General features: G+C 37.0%; 1 protein-coding gene across 2 annotated transcripts; it reads left to right on the top strand.

The window, feature by feature from the left end:
* The first annotated feature begins 205 nt into the window (after window positions 1-205).
* Window positions 206-17416, top strand: flii (FLII actin remodeling protein). Of its 2 annotated transcripts, XM_084135769.1 has the most exons (31): window positions 206-328; window positions 1925-2035; window positions 2164-2235; window positions 2925-3005; window positions 3193-3278; window positions 5883-6044; window positions 6196-6299; window positions 6403-6578; window positions 6780-6937; window positions 7036-7120; window positions 7471-7618; window positions 7775-7908; window positions 7999-8211; window positions 8354-8533; window positions 8626-8708; window positions 8800-8874; window positions 8963-9046; window positions 9128-9299; window positions 9385-9489; window positions 9621-9812; window positions 9909-10097; window positions 10214-10353; window positions 10572-10779; window positions 13790-13944; window positions 14039-14099; window positions 14223-14351; window positions 14448-14554; window positions 15409-15514; window positions 15853-15918; window positions 16017-16165; window positions 16640-17416. In XM_084135769.1, exons 1-30 carry the CDS (start codon window positions 266-268, stop codon window positions 16149-16151), a joined length of 3780 nt encoding a protein of 1259 aa, XP_083991895.1. In that variant the 5' UTR covers window positions 206-265; the 3' UTR covers window positions 16152-16165; window positions 16640-17416. The 2 variants fall into 2 exon arrangements, with proteins under 2 accessions (XP_083991895.1, XP_083991894.1); XM_084135768.1 differs by having other exon boundaries at window positions 16017-17416.
* Window positions 17417-17517: the final 101 nt, after the last annotated feature.

Genomic DNA, 17517 nt, shown 5'->3' with positions numbered 1-17517 from the left:
GCAAATGATTCAGAAATGAATCGGTGTGTTATGAGTCAACATTTAATAACTGCAAAAGGGTGTAGTTTACCACTCATTTGGCGGATTTAAGTAACAGTTGTTCCTTTATAGAAACAGAAATAACTTTTTAAGTGAGCGGCTGGGAACGCTGAGCAGTTCATGGGCTGTACCATGTGAGCGGGGGGCGGGAGAGAGAGAGTGTTTGTTCCACCAGCCGCTGCCGAACTGAAATAGGCTGAAACTGCTGCCATATCCTGAATTAGACATGGCCGCGACCGGAGTTCTCCCCTTTATCAGGGGAGTAGATCTGAGTGGGAATGACTTTAAGGTGAGAGTTCCGATTCAATACGTCTATAGGTACGGGATATTGTTAATAAATCATTCACTCAAACGAGGAAAGCGATGTAGGTTAGTTAGCGTGTCAAAACAGGTTAAGATGGTGAGCTAGCAGTGCTAACTATGCTAGCTCAGAAGAACACTGGGCGTTAGCTCGCGACTTGTCAAAATTTGTTGCGGTCAATCAAGTGGTGTGTCAGGCAGGGGAAATAAGAAGTTTGTTAGCAGTTCAGCTGTGCTGGTTGACAGTAATACTTCTGCCCTCAAGAAATGAAATGTGCTGCGGTTGACAGTCTTTAACATGTCGTTAGGAAATAGCTTCTTTTAGACTAGATAGAGCACATCAATATGCATATACAAGGAAGGTTTTGTTATTTAAATCATCTGTAACATGAGTTCCTTAAGCATTACCCAGCCTCTCAAGTGTGCCAGTTTACTTGAGTACATTTGTGATGATGCTCTGAGTCTTTGTCTTATATAAAGCCACTTCAGTCAGATCTGCTCATATCGAGATGATTGTGTGAGCAGCTTACTGTTTTATCTATCTCAAAGTGGGGTCTGGGGGCCCCCAGGGGCCTCAAGAGAGTGCTAGGGGGTCTGTGCAACTGTTTAGAGAAAAGTATAAGATAATAAAATAGATTAAAATAAGTAAAGGATTGAATAAAATAAATACTTCTTATAATTAGGGGTGCACCAAATATCGGCCACCATATTGGTATCGGCCGATATATGTTAATATTTAATATTATCGTTATCAGCCCGATAAGTAAATTTGGACGATACATTAAAGCTGATAAATAGTGTATTATTTCCTTCAGATGAGCACTGTTAGCCATGATGGTTTTGAATTGCTTGAAATATCATTGGAATCACTTCAAAAAGGAAAATATAGTTAAGTGCAACAGGTGCAGCGCAAGTCTGTCATATAGGATTAGGCTACATACAATTATAATGAGAACATTATAATTGTGATTGGGACAAGGCTTTTAATGGTGAGAATTTTGTTTTTGTAATCCGGCTCTCAAAAATTATGATACATTTTTGGATTTAGATTTATTGGCCAATATATCGGTTATCGGCTTTCTAATATAAAGAATTATCGGTTATCATATCGGCCAACATATCTGTGCCTCCCTACTAACAATACAGTACTATAATAAGTAGAAACAATACAATAAATGTAACTTAATGGAAACTAAATATTTTCTAAATAATATTTTGATTATTAAAATGATTTTATTTCACAGTACACATTGGGTCTTTATACAAGAAACTATATAGATGCCTTTTCAATTTTAGAATGGGTGTCTGTGGTGTCTAAAAAAAAGATAAACCCGGTTCTGGCTCATGCTTATGTTGTTGCCATAGCAAACACACCCCATACAAATTTTTTTTCTGTCCTGAAATGACTTCATTGTACCAGGTTTATTTTGTTTTAGTTCACATTCAGGCATCAGACTGATTTCTTTGGGAAATGACATCAGTGTAGCAGATCCATCAAAAACTACCAAATCACTAAAGCAGAAACTGACTCGTATGACTCATGATGGTCTGATTTAAGACTTTGTATCTCTTGTGTTGAACACAGGGGGGTTATTTTCCTGAGCATGTCAAGTCTATGAGTAGCTTGCGATGGCTGAAGCTGAACAGAACGGGGCTTTGCTATCTTCCAGAGGAACTGGCCTCCCTGCAGAAACTGGTGATTGTGTATTGCACAATTTCAGTCACAATTTCATATTTTGCAACAAGGCTTTGTCAGCTTACTAATAATCATTCTCTGGTCTTGTTTCTTTTTTCTTTTTTTTTTGCCCTTTTGTGTGAAATCAGGAACATTTGTCCGTGAGTCACAACAGCCTCACAACACTGCATGGAGAATTGTCAAGTCTTCCCAACCTGAGGGTAAATATGATCGCCCATATTGCGAAATACTTGACATTTTCTCTACTAGCGTTCCACATAAGTATATATATAAATATTTTTGTAACTGTTTACATACACTACCGTTCAAAAGTTATAACTACTTTTATTCAGCAAGGATGCATTAACTTAATTAAAAGTGACAGTAAAGGCATTTATGTCACAAACTATTTCTATTTCATGTAAATACTGTTCTTTTAAACTTTCTATTCATCAAAGAATTCTGGAAAAAAAAAAAACTATCGCAGTTTCCAAATATTAATCAGCACAAATGTTTTTGACACTGATAATAATAATAATAAATGTTTCTTGAGCATCAAATCATATTAGACTGATTTCTGAAAGAATCATGTGACACTGGAGTAACGATGCTGAAAATTCAGCTTTACCATCACAGGGATAAATCACATTTTAAAATGTTTTCAAATAGAAAAGTTATTTTGAATTGTAATCAAATTTCACAGTATTACTATTTTACTGTATTTTTGGTTAAATAAATGCTACCTTGGTGAGCACATTCTTTCAAAAACGTCTAAAGAAATTTTTACTGACTCAAACGTTTGAACGGTAGTCTATGTACTTAAAATTGCTTTTGTCAATAAACACAGCATGAATTTCAATTTTATTGTAAATATTTACATTTTTTACATCACATTTACATTTTGCTGTAGGCGGTTGTGGCCAGAGGAAACAGCCTAAAGAACTCTGGTGTTCCTGATGATATTTTTCAGCTGGATGATCTTTCTGTGCTGGTATGTAGAGAATTACTTTGTGTGTATTTCTCAGTTAAGTATACGTCTCATTTAAGTGCAAAATTACAGGCATGATTTAAATTTATGTAAGCAGGGCAGTGTTTTGATTAGTGAAACTATGCAAATGTGTCATCGTTTATGTGCTGCAATGATGGTGTGTGTATGTATTGTTCCCTCCTCTATTCAGGATCTGAGCTACAACCAACTGTCTGAAATCCCTCGGGACTTGGAGAACTCCAGAAACATGTTGGTCTTAAACCTCAGTCACAATAGGTACGGTCTGTGTCTGTCTGTTTTGTACCCAAGTTCTTGGAAGTGAAGAATAATTATCTATCATGAAAATGCACTTTAAACATTTTAGGATTTTATATTGTGATCTGTTACCGTGGTATTTTGGAAGATGTCTTGTGTGATGATTTGGGGATGTACAAGGGTTAGTTCACCCAAATATGAAAATTATCCCATGCTATAAGCCAGTGACCATAGTTTATAAAGTTATAAATATGGATATTTTTCTTACAAAAACACATTGCTTTGCTTCAGAAGGCCTTTATTAACCCTCTGGAGCCTTATGGGTTTCTTTTATGATGGATGGATTAGCTTTTTTGTTGTTACTATTCACTTCCATTATAAAGCTTGGAAGAGGCAGGATATTTTTAATATAACTCCAATTGTGTTTGGCTGAAAGAAGAAAGTCATATACACCTAGGATGGCTTGAGGAGGGTGAGTAAATTATGGGATAGTTTTCATTTTTGGGTCAACTAGCACTTTAAGGATTCATTTAGACTAGACTGGACTTGTGCTACTGATGGAATGGAAAAGAACACATGGATCTTGGGATATGTTTGTAAAAGCCAAGGTCCCACATTTTCCACAATGATATTTGAAGGCCCCATGACTTTTCCAGTTGTTTGTTATTTTAGTGGATGGGGATTAAAAAAATATTTCTTACTCAATTTCTACCCAATAAAATATTTTAGAATTTGGCATGAGTATAAAAATGTGCATTTATTCTAAAAATGCTCCTGGAGTAATTAGATTTAATTACTTTACATGACTTTTCTAGAGATAAAATCACAATTTAAAAAAATTAGGCTACCTCATTTACCTCATATATTCATGTTTTTCAAGAGCCCCTGTTTGAGAACCACTAATCTATATGTCTGTTTAATACATATGTGCATGGACTCGCAATTTAAAAAAAAATAGTACAGATCGAACTCACTTTATAGTTTACCCCCATCAGTGGCGGAGCCAGGATTTTTTCATAGGGGTGGCCAGGCAAGGGCCAGCAACCAGTCTGGGGTGGCACAGAAATCTTAATTATTTTATCATAAAAAATAATTTGACTATAATGTATTGGACTGTTTTAGTGCCTACACAACTGAATAAAGTTAATTTGTACTTAATTGTAATTGAGATAGTAGTGAATTAGGAATCATGGAATACTGAGTGAATTTTATATATTTTTTATTACTACCCACCACCTCATATTAAAATGAATTAAATAGTAATAAAAGGGCACACACTATAGCTAAAGTTCAACTTGCTCAGTTAGCTTGGTTCTGGTTCTCAAAATCTCTAATAGCTTGTTCTACATTGTTGCATCTTCATGGATGAGATAACATGCAGATAATATGTAGTCCAAAGATTATTGAACCTTCAATGCGTTTTATATAATCAATGAACTCTTCAACCAATTCTGAGTTTGTCAAAATAAATAATTGCAACAGTTCTATCATACCTAAATTAAAAAGGAAAACAAAAGTTCTCTTTTGAATCCCCATGTGCAAGAATGTGAACAAGGCGGAAGTCAACAGCACATGATGTAAAATGTTATGTTTTTCATAATGTAATGTTGCCAGAATGTAAAATTAAGTTATTTTATGGATTTAAAAATTATCCATTTTTGTTTGTCCTTTACAAATTAACGCAAAATGAATGCCTATCGTCTAGTACAAATGCACAGTGCTCACATTTATTTGGACATTAAAACATTACATATCCATTTGTGCCTTATATTGTGATCTCACATAGCAGAATATTTTAATCCAGACACATGTGACACATGTATAACAAATACATGCATGCAGTTTTGACAGCTTTAATCGCCTTTTTGATTCTTACATGAGTTAATTGACGACAGAACTACGGCTACAGCACGCCGCATTTGCACGTGATGTGCGTACCGCAAGCACAGTACAATGGCTGATAGCCGTATGACAGGAAAGTTAGTTAGTTTTACTGACATTTGGCCTGACAACATCTCATCTTACCGAAGATAGCCAACTGAATAAGGACAACGCGCTTTTCTCAGCATCTGACAGAAGTGTCACAAGCTTTCACACACATTTTCTAAAATAAAAGTAGCATCAGAAAAAAAGAGAATTACGTTTGTTGTTGACTGCACACTATTCGACTTCCTCAAAACGGTCTTGCAACCCACCAGTTGAGATTGACTCTATATTTACTATGTGCATATCACTGTCTGATGTTCTGCTGAAGCTCATTCAGCACTTGCACATTTCCGCACTCGTTTGACTTGCGCCTGGCGCTGAGGTGAAGTTGGAGTGTGTGTCTGAAAAGTCACACGTTTTTTGTGGTCTTAAAGAGACGGTTCAGCGTTTTAAAAAACGCGATTTTTGTCAATAAAAAAGAGACAGAAACAGCAGTTGTGAGAGGGGTGGCCAAGCTTAGACCAAGGGTGGCCATGGCCACCCCTGGCCACCCCCTAGCTCCGCCACTGACCCCCATCCCTCCCTAAATACTTCAGCGATCAAAGTGCACATCCTTTTTTTGTAGTCACAGTGGTTTTAACCAGGGATTTCTGTGAACATAAATGTTAGTCTGAAACTATGATGTTTGCTTTCTCACAGCATTGATAACATACCGAATCAGCTGTTCATCAACCTCACTGACCTGCTGTACCTGGACCTCAGTAACAATAATTTGGACAGTCTGCCGCCTCAGATGAGACGCTTGGTCCATTTGCAGACCCTGATACTCAATAACAATCTGCTTATGCACGCACAGCTGAGGTAAGACAAGTAGTTTTTATGGTTTAATATCCGTCTATGCCATATAGGAGGAAGGCTGCATTCATTTCAGATGACATCATTGTGTTATCAACATTGCCTCTGATAAACTCTGACTGCAATCTGTGTCACTTGTATGACTTTGTCATAACAGGCAGTTACCTGCTATGGTAGCTCTTCAGACCCTCCATTTAAGGAACACACAGCGTTCTCAAAATAATATGCCCACGAGTCTGGAGGGCCTCACTAATCTAGCAGGTGGAGATCTGGCGGTGTTACTGCTCTCTCTGTAAAATAATCATCAGTGTCTCTAATTGCTGTTGTTCCTTGTATAATGAATCTTTGGTGCGTTTTTGTGTAGATGTGGACCTGTCCTGCAATGATCTGACTCGGGTACCTGAATGCTTGTACTCGCTGGCTAATCTCAAACGGCTAAATCTGAGCAGCAATCAGATATCTGAACTATCACTGTGTATAGATCAGTGGACCAAACTCGAGACACTCAACCTTTCTAGGAATCAGCTCACATCTCTGCCTGTAAGTCCCTCATTAACAAATAAGGTAAAACAGAGGAACTTATCAGTTATCAGAAGTTGTTTGGCTTTAAAAGTGCTTTTGTGCGTGAGCTGATACTTCATCACATTAATAATGTCGTCATTTAGATTATATTTGATATATTTGAAATTTGTTTGCCACTAATCTTGTCTCTTCTTTTTCCCTGTTTGGTGTGATGTGCAGTCTGCCATTTGCAAGCTGTCCAAGCTGAAGAAGCTGTATGTGAACTCGAATAAAATAGATTTTGATGGCCTTCCATCTGGTGTGGGAAAATTGTCCAACCTGGTTGAGTTTATGGCCGCAAATAATAATTTAGAGCTTGTTCCAGAGGGGCTGTGCAGGTGAGAACTGAGACAGTTTATTGGTGGTTAGATATAATTATAAAACCAACATATATCCTATTGATAATGGTAATATGTGGATTTTTGATTTTGCTCAGGTGTGGAAAATTGAAGAAATTGGTCTTGAACAAGAACCGGCTTGTGACATTACCAGAGGCCATCCATTTCCTCACTGACCTGGAGGTAAGAACTCTTTAATGAAGAAATATCTATAAAAATATCCTAAAAAATGAAGCTTCTACAAAAATATTAAGCAGCACACCTTTTCAACATTGATAATAAAAAGACATGTTTCTTGAGCAGCAAATCATATTATAATGATTTCTGAAGGATCATGTGACACTGAAGTAATGATGCTGAAAATTACTTCTTTCAAATCCATAAAAAAAAAACTTACCAGGCCCAAAATTTTGAACAGTAGTGTATGTTTTTATGTACTTATTAAAAAGACTAAAGCAACAAACACTCATGCATATGTCAAACCAGTTAATAAATGCTGATTAAAGTTGTCTTTTGTGACGTTGACGTTTTAGGTTTTGGATGTTCGTGAGAATCCAAATCTAGTCATGCCCCCTAAACCAGTAGACAGGACAGCTGAGTGGTACAACATAGACTTCTCGTTGCAGAACCAGCTGCGACTGGCTGGTGCGTCTCCAGCCACTGTGGCAGCAGCTGGTGGAGGTACAATATGCTTTTTTCTCTTAGTTATGTTATTGTAATTATGACCTATTCCAAACTAACCCTTATTGGCTGAAGATGCTGAGTTTGAAGTAACAAAACTGAAAATATGACTGTAATACAGCTCAGAGTGCAACATGATCTTTGTGTGTTATACAGGAAATAGTCCTAGAGATCATATGGCCAGGAAGATGAGGCTAAGGAGACGCAAGGACTCTGCCCAGGATGATCAGGCTAAACAGGTGCTGAAGGGAATGTCAGACGTGGCTCAGGAGAAGAACAAATCCATTGAGGTGAGGGAACAGCAGAGCTATAATGATGGAGCCATTATATTGGTACATGTCCAAACCTATCTGGTCTTCACATGCCTCTTGATCTTTTAGGAGAATGGAGACATGAAATACTCTGACCTGAAAACCAAACGCTGGGACAAGAACCTGGAGAAACCTCAGCTAGATTACTCCGAGTTCTTCTTGGAGGATGTGGGGCAGATCCCTGGTGTTACGATTTGGCAGATAGAAAACTTTGTACCCATGCAGGTGGACGAGGCCTTCCATGGGAAGTTCTATGAAGCAGACTGTTACATTATTCTTAAGGTCAGCCCTGTTAAAAAATTCTAATGATCATCATGTTTATTAAAGTACTATAGTTTAAATATTGTTTCTTTAATTTATAAGATCTTCTGCTCCCAGTCTGCATCCACTCTTTCAATTAATGCTTTGTAATGCACTTTTACAGACGTTCTTGGATGACAACGGAGCCCTGAACTGGCATATCTATTACTGGATCGGGCAAGAAGCTACACTTGATAAGAAAGCCGGCTCTGCTATCCATGCTGTCAATCTCCGTAATTATTTGGGTGCTGAGTGCAGGACAATCAGAGAGGAGATGGGAGATGAGAGTGAAGAATTCACTGCGGTCAGTGAAGCAAATGCCATTCCCTGCGCAAAATGATTTATTGCTGCATTATCAGCATATGCTTAGCTATATTTCTTTGCACTGTGTTTTAGGTGTTCGACAATGAGATCTCTTACATTGAGGGTGGAACTTCTAGTGGATTTTTCACCGTAGAGGACACGCAATACCCGACCAGGTGCCCCGCCAAAAACAACACCCAGGACTGCCTCTGTAGCTCACCCCTGACCTGACTCACACTAATCCTGTTTGTTTTGTGTTTTGGGCAGGTTGTACAGGGTTTATGGGAAAAAGAACATCAGATTAGAATCTGTGCCTCTGAAAGCATCCTCACTGGACCCACGGTGAGTTTTGTGTGCCATTTGCTCTATGTATGTTGATAAGAGTGACTCAGTCTGATTTTTTTCTTTCTTTCTTTCTTTCTGTTTAAAGATTTGTCTTTTTGTTGGACACTGGTCTTGAATTATTTATTTGGAGAGGAGCAAACGCAACACTTGGTGGTACTACAAAAGCAAGGTAATATATGCAAACAGTTAAGCTGTTTTTTTTCCCTCGTCTGTTTGTTCAGATTTGTAATAGTCGCCATGCTATTTACAGGTTATTTGCTGAAAAGATGAACAAAAATGAGCGAAAAAGCAAAGCAGAGATTACGACTTTGATGCAGAATCATGAACCTCCGGAATTCTGGGAAAAGCTTGGGGGACAGCCGGAAGAAATCAAGAAACACGTCCCAGATGACTTCACTCCTGTCCGACCCAAGCTTTATAAGGTCAGGGAATGGTCTATGGTTTGTTGTGCATTCCTTTCTAAAACCACCACGGTGTAAAATATTTAGTACTTTCTTGTTCTGTTAGGTTGGCTTGGGCTTGGGATACCTTGAACTTCCTCAGATCAACTACAAACTGTCTGTGGAGCACAAGGACAAGCTCAAACTGGATGTGGTTCCAGAGCACAGACTGGTAATGTCATGTCCATAATGATTGTAGCAGCAAAAAATTCTAGGAAAAATGTATATTACCATTCAAAAGTTTGGGGTCCTTAATCATACCTGAATACACTAACTAACAGGTGGAACATTTTCTCGTTATAGGTACAAGGTCTTTTGGACACTAAAGGTGTCTACATCTTAGATTGCTGGTCAGATGTCTTCATTTGGATTGGCCGTAAGTCCCCACGTCTTGTAAGGGCAGCTGCTTTGAAACTGGGCCAAGAGGTGTGCAGCATGCTTCATCGGCCAAAACACGCCGTGGTCATCCGTAATCTGGAGGGCACAGAAGGACAGGTAAAATTGACAAAATAAGAGATTAAGAAAACTTTAAAGATACTCTATTAAATGACACAACACTTATCTGTTCTAATTCCATGTTGTGCTCAACAGGTCTTTAAATCCAAGTTCAAGAATTGGGATGACGTGTTGAAGGTGGATTATACCAGGAACGCAGAGAGTGTGAAACAAGAAGTGGGCTTGTCTGGCAAGGTGAAGAAGGATGCAGAGCAGAAAGATCAAATGAAAGCTGATCTAACGGCTCTGTTCCTGCCTAGACAGCCAGCCATGCCTCTCACAGAGGTGAGACCTGAACTAACAGCTCATTAATGACAACTTTTCAGTTTTAGGATGTCCTGAGTAGTCCTGTCTATAAAAATTCTATAAAATTCATTGTGGGTTTGTTGTAAATCTGATAGGCGGAGCAGATGATGGAGGAGTGGAATGAGGATTTGGACGGCATGGAGGGCTTCGTTCTGGAGGGGAAGAAGTTTGCCCGTTTACCAGAGGAGGAGTTTGGTCACTTTAACACTCAGGATTGCTACGTATTTCTCTGCAGGTTGGTCAGAGGGCTTCACTAAAATGAATTGCAAAAATTGCAGCCAGGTTGTGATGTCACTTAATTCTCAGATGGACAGAGTTCTGATAAACTAGCTGAAATCTTCAGACAAAAATAATAATAGCTGTTATATTTGTAACTAAATTAACTATTACTGTCTTAGATACTTAAGACTTTCATCTTTCATTGAAATGATGTGATATTTGTGTCTGTCTCAGGTACTGGGTGCCAGTGGAGTATGAGGATGATCAGGAGAAAAAAAAGGAGAAAGGAGAAGAGGGAGATGATGAGGACAGACAGCCTGAGGAAGACTTCCAGTGTGTGGTTTACTTCTGGCAGGGCCGTGAGGCCTCCAACATGGGCTGGTTGACCTTCACTTTCAGCCTGCAGAAGAAGTTTGAGAGCTTGTTCCCAGGCAAACTGGAGGTACTGCATGCTAACATGGTTAATTAAATGGATCCATTATGAAATTGATCTCATATTTCATCTTCATTGTGTTGTAGTGACTCTTATTGCCTTGACCTCATATCGTCGCTGTCGGGTGGAAAACGCGTATCTCCAAAAACGCTACTTTTCAGGAAATGGAAAAAACACTGAATTTTTAAATAATTAAACACACGTTGTCAACGTTGATTGCAGCTTTATATGTGGTCAGACACTTGCACGTGTCATTATATTGTTAACAAATGTTACCAAAATCAAGCTCAAATTTCGGACTTGTGTTTTGTCATTAGAACGGCCGCATCTGAGGCAGTAAGTGCACTGCATTATGTTTTCATCAACTTACAGGTTATAAAGGGCTTATTTTCTTCTGTCATTTGGCCTAGATCTCATGATATAAAAGGCGAAATGCTACGAACAGGCTATTTGAGACAGTACTGTCTGACTGAAGCCTCCGTTACTAGCTCTAAAATGATGGTTTGGAATAAGCAACGGAGGCTTGGGATGAGATCCGTAAGAAATTAGTCCTACACACTAGAGCCCGACCGATATGGATTTTTGGGCGCCGATGCCGATACCGATAAAAAAAAGCCAGATACCGATATATCGGCCGATATTATTTGTGTGTATATTATAATACAGTAGCAATATTATTTATGTGTATTATAGTACAGTAAGTTTGGACACACTTTCCAATTGGTGTGTACAAACTTTTGATGGGTACTGTATATAGAATACACAGTATAAACAGAATAAATATATAAACGTTTTGCAATGATCACTCAAATGTGGTGATCAAATACTTGTGTGACAAAGATATGCAATGGAGGCAGGGTGAATGATAGAATGAGAATTTGAGCTGTAACCAAACTAGTTTGCATTGCATTTTATATTATATTATATTCTAAATACTCTTCTATTTTTAATCTTAATTTAGTGGAGGAAGAACTCAGATCTTTTTAGTAAAGTAAAATTAATAATATCATAATGAAAACGTTTATAATTACATATGTACAGTAGTTTTATACTATTTTAAATAAGTAGTAAGCAAAATCTACTAAACGTGAAACTAGGCTACAGGGCTGGACCCGAATATTCGTTCGGTGGGTTGGTATTCGATTTGAAAATTTGACATTCGAATATTTGTTGTTGTTTTTTTTTTACATCTGGGATCCCCCGCGAAACGGTTCTCATTCGCGCTTGAATAAGGCCGGCGACACACTGACTGCGTGGCATGGCCGTTTTTATTTCGGCTCCCATGTTAACAGGTTGGAGTTTGCACACTGCCTGCGTGAGACACGCGTCTCTCAGGCGCGGCTTGAGCCACGCGGAAAACGCGTGCATGCCAGAAATAGAACCGTCGCGCAAGTCTTCTCTGGCAAGAGCGCAGAACAGCGGAGTTTGTATGGACCGAAGTGCATGCCTGAGCTTGTGTTTTGGATTAAGCTGTGTTGCTTTGACATTGTGGAAAATAGAATAATAGAAACAAAATGTATTAGACTTTTTACCCGTTATTATCAATCTAAATTAATCTCGTTTTTTAATTTAACTTAATTTCGTTTTTCTTTATTTAAATTTCGTTTAATTTCTTTATTTAAATTTCGTTTAATTTCTTTATTTAAATTTCGTTTTTCTTTATTTAAATTTCGTTTTTCTTTATTTAAATTTCGTTTAATTTCTTTATTTAAATTTTGTTTTTCTTTATTTAAATTTCGTTTAATTTCTTTATTTAAATTTCGTTTTTCTTTATTTAAATTTCGTTTAATTTCTTTATTTAAATTTCGTTTTTCTTTATTTAAATTTCGTTTAATTTCTTTATTTAAATTTCATTTTTCTTTATTTAAATTTCATTTTTCTTTATTTAAATATCGTTTTTCTTTATTTAAATATCGTTTTTCTTTATTTAAATCTACCCTTTACTGTGTCAGTAATTTTGTTAGTCAGAAAAATATTAGACTACCTTAAAAGTATTGCTTAATTTAACAGACCTGTGTGTGCGTTTTATATCACTAACAGTGTCCGTTCTCGGACGCGTTCTCTGCCCGCGTGAGGTGCGCCGCTTCCTGCTCGCGCTGTTCTGTAGTTTACTAAAAGTGTATTAATTCTGAACGTGTTGCGTCTCCATCTGGCTACTTTTAATGCAAAATGGCCCTATATAAAGTGTTATAATTACATAAATTATTGGAATATTGCTTGATGTTGTAACGTAGCAGAATGAGCTTTAACACGGTGTGTCTACACCAGACGCGGCTGTTATTTTTTTGCCACTTTTGCCAGTTCTTTGTAACAGCTTTTAGGTGCTTTATTGGCAGCGCCATCCTTACATAAATCACTGCACGCTGCATTTTTTTAAATATTAATTTATCGGCCGTTATAAATGCCGATACGGATAGTTAGGAAAATGCCTAATATCGGCCGATAATATCGGCCTGCCGATATATCGGTCGGGCTCTACTACACACACAAGCGTTTTAAGGACAAAAACCTGACAAATGTCTTGAGTTACAATATCTGAACAATGTTTTGAGGTGTGGTAACCGTAGTATAAGCGGAATTGTTGACTCTGAGTTGTTGAGTTATTGAAAAATAATGCACACCCGAGGTGTAACGGACACTTTGCTTCGCGTTCACCTCGGTGTGCATTATTTTTCGAATAATTCAACGGCCTGTCGTCAATTATTCCTTACACACACACACACACACACAAACGGTGTTCATTCATGATCGAGGTGGGGTGGGGTAATGATGTTTGACCGACAGTTTGAGGATCCAATGAAGTTACGAGGTTTAGCCACAAGGTCTTTTTAATACTTTTCATTGGTTAATTATTTGCAAAACCCAGAGACGGCTGTAAAGGGTGACCAATAGTAATGATTTATGAAACAAAATTCAAATTACGAATTATGGAGACACAAGGTTTCAGCCCGACAGTGATGAAATGTATCTTTGTAATTTTTACAATAAGTCATGACATCATATCTCATGCATATTTCAGGTTGTGAGGATGACCCAGCAACAGGAGAATCTCAAGTTCTTGTCACACTTCAAGAGAAAGTTCATCATCCACAAAGGCAAGAGGAAGCTAAAAGTGGACAGTGTGCAGCCAAGCTTATACCACATCAGGACAAATGGAAGTGCGCTATGCACCAGGTAACTATATAATGTATGTACAGGAAGTATCTTTTCATCAGATATTTCTAAAGTCAAAGAAATGAACATGTGTGGCGTTTCTGTTGTGTTTTAGGACTATTCAAATAGCCACAGATTCCAGTAACCTCAACTCTGAATTCTGCTTCATATTGAAGGTAAACTGGCATTTGATGTACCTGTTCATGTTCATGTATTATAAATCATTAAATATTAATAAAGGAATCAAGATTAATATTTGCAGTGGTTTATAAATGGTTAATAACTCAAATATTACTTAGGTGCCATTTGAAAGTACAGACAACCAGGGAATAGTTTACACATGGGTGGGCCGAGCAGCAGACCCTGATGAAGCTAAACTGGCAGAGGACATCATGAACACCATGTTTGATGACACTTACAGCAAACAGGTTCATTCCAGCTGTGAAAATCAAAAACATGCTCACTACATCATCTTGACTATTTTTTATTTTTAAACAATTCTTTTCTTTTTTCCTTTTCTTCAGGTGATAAATGAAGGAGAAGAGCCAGAAAATTTCTTCTGGGTTGGCATTGGCTCTCAGAAGCCATACGATGAAGATGCAGAGTACATGAAATACGCTAGACTGTTTAGGTGAGCATTTTGTTTCAGAAAAGTTTAATTAGCAAGGATGTTTTTTTTAAACCAAAAGTGATAGTAAAGACATTTTATAATGTTAAAGTCCCCCTGTAGTCAATCATTTTATCCAAAAAGACATATTTAAACGTTTTTTCCTGTGAAAATATTTCTTCATGCTTTAATTTCAAACCGTGTTTTTGGGACTGTCTTTATATCACTGCAGTTTTAAAGAGAACGTACTCATAAATGGTGTTGATTTATAAATTTGCACATGGTTTGTCATAAAGGATTTTAAAAACACCACACAGACATATAAACAACATTAAAATCTTGTTTTTCACCACAGGAGGACTTTAAAAAAATATTTCTATTTCAAAAACATTTGAACTTTCTGTTCATCAAAGAATCCTAATAAAAAATGTATCATGGCTTTCATAAAAATATTAAACCGTTTTCAACATGAAATGTTTCTTGAGCAGCAAATCATCATATTAGACTGATTTCTGAAGGATCATGTGACACTGAAGACTGGTGTAATGATGCTGAAAATTCAGCTTTGCATCACAGGAATAAATCACATTAAGATTTATTAAAATAGAAAAACTTTAAATTTTACAGTATTTATCAAATTAATGCAGCCTTGATGAGCATAAGAGACTTCTTTCAAAAACATTAAAAAACTCTCATCGACCCCAAACTTTTGAATGGTAGTGTATGTATGATATTTTAAATCAAATAAATGCTGCTTTGGTGAGCATACTGACCCTAAACTTTTCAACAGTTGTTTATTTATTTATTAAATAATTTAATTTGCCTCTCTTCATTCACCATATTTTCGAGGTAATAATAGATTTTATCTCTGATCTCAGGTGCTCAAATGAAAAGGGTTACTTTGCTATATCAGAGAAGTGCTCAGACTTCTGTCAAGATGACCTGGCTGATGATGACATCATGCTTTTGGACAATGGGAAAGAGGTAGAGCTTCATGCGTGCAGCCGAACACATTATTCTGGCAACAATTTTTTGTTTGTTTGAGTTGTCACTTAAGAACTTGTTTAGTGAAATTTTAGCAATGTGTTAGCAATCATATGTTAATGTAAAACATCTTGTATAATATTTCATGCTGTTTTTTTTTTCCTTTTTTGGAAGAACTCTTGTATTTTTGTAACTCTGTTTTTGCCATTAAGATAACCTCAGATGCTGACACTGCATTAAAAAACGTATTATTATTATTATTATTATTATTATTATTATTATTATTATTATTACTACTACTACAATTTTGTTGGGTTGTTTGTTTGCTTGTTTCACAGGTTTACATGTGGGTCGGCACACAGACGAGCCAGGTGGAGATTAAACTGAGCTTGAAGGCTTGTCAGGTCAGTGACGTATTGAGTGGCAGTTTTATTGTACACTTAGTTTATTGTACACCAGCACTTCCCATGCCTGCTTAACATTTGTGTCGCCCTTCAATCAGGTCTACATTCAACACATGAGGTCCAAGGATGCAGAGCACCCGAGAAAACTGCGCCTGGTGCGCAAAGGCAACGAGCCCCACTGTTTCACCCGTTGTTTCCACGCATGGAGCGCCTTCAAGACTGCACCTGCATAAATCAGCCTCTCACGGTCTGTCTGAATACTGAATACATTAGGGTTCAGAAAACCACACCACTCACAACAGCCCTTCCATTATCAATGTGCACTGCATCACTCTCTTTAAAAAGCTCACACATATATATTTGCTAATTGATGCAATATTAATGAGTTTTATATTTATATGTAGATTTAAAGTCACAGGAAGAGTCTAAATGATACAGCACATAGGGAAGCGTTAAGAGATCAAATGCTGTATTCCTTAAGGGATGGTTTTTAGAAGAACATATCTGTTGAGGGAGAGTCTAAAGTTTTTTAACCATCTAGCTGCACAAGTATTGTGAATTGTCTGTTTACATTTTCTAAATTCTGCAGCGGTTATTTTAAAGACGACTCTTTATATCATTTGTTTGGGCTACACTTTTCGTGTTTTATTCAGTAGATGCATATCACATATACTGCCTAGACTTTTAGTGATTGAAAGCACAACACCCATGTCTGTTTCAGATCTCACCCTAATGCAATGCTGATTTGGTGCCTCACACCGGATTTTTTTTTTTTTTTTTTTTTGCCTTTGAATGTTTCATTCCATCAGCTTGAACTGTTTTACTGCTTCACTTTTGGGATGTAGACTCTGATGCCAATGCTGATGGAATAATGAATTGCACAGTTTGTGGAATGTTATTTCATTTATTACGTGTCAGAATGAGAATTTATGCTTTTATGCCCTTAAACTGCCCAGTACATCCATACTAATGCAGCAGTTAACTGGGTTGAACCCAGCAATTTTAATTAACAAAGCAATCTTTAATTGCTATGACTGGCAATCTAGTTGGTCTAGTGCTACTACGGTTTGGTCTTCACATATCAAGGCTGTTTTAGCTATTTGGTAGACACCATTGCATCAGTCACAGATTGTGCTTTTAAAAAAAAAAAGGAGAAAAAAAAAGAGAAAAAGTTATGGTCCTGTGTTTGGACTACTTTTTTCTAATTTTTGAATGTTTGTTGAACTTGGACAGGGAAATTTGTTTAGCCAAGGAAATGACTATTCTTATTTTAATTATGCTTATCAAATTTGTTATGGCTGTCATAAAAGGGATTGGTAGAGGTAAAATAAATTTTTGCAATCGATGGTGAGTTGCCCTATTTTGTTTCTTGTCACTGCAGCTTTGTTGTCTGCATATATAAATGTATTTCTATGTGTACAAATATTTTCTGCCACTGATTTCACCTGCAAATGCTCTATTTATGTATTTTGTATTGAATAAAGTTTCATCGCACATCTGTATGTCTCTTGTTGAGTATTTGTCATTGCATGCATATATGGTCATTTTCATAAATATTGACAGTTGAATGAATATTAAGTCAATGTATATTTCAAAAGA

The sequence above is a fragment of the Abramis brama genome, assembly GCF_963993115.1.
Source record: "Abramis brama genome assembly, chromosome: 1".
Lineage (NCBI taxonomy): Eukaryota > Metazoa > Chordata > Actinopteri > Cypriniformes > Leuciscidae > Abramis > Abramis brama.
This window is presented reverse-complemented; position numbering and strand designations above follow the sequence as displayed.

Excerpts from the sequence above, each read along its gene's own strand:
- flii (XM_084135769.1), top strand. The coding sequence starts at position 266 with ATGGCCGCGACCGGAGTTCTCCCCTTTATCAGGGGAGTAGATCTGAGT. Across the intron at positions 329-1,924 it reads TGAGTGGGAATGACTTTAAG|GGGGGTTATTTTCCTGAGCA; the intron begins GTGAGAGTTCCG and ends TGTTGAACACAG. Across the intron at positions 14,555-15,408 it reads AAATACGCTAGACTGTTTAG|GTGCTCAAATGAAAAGGGTT; the intron begins GTGAGCATTTTG and ends CTCTGATCTCAG.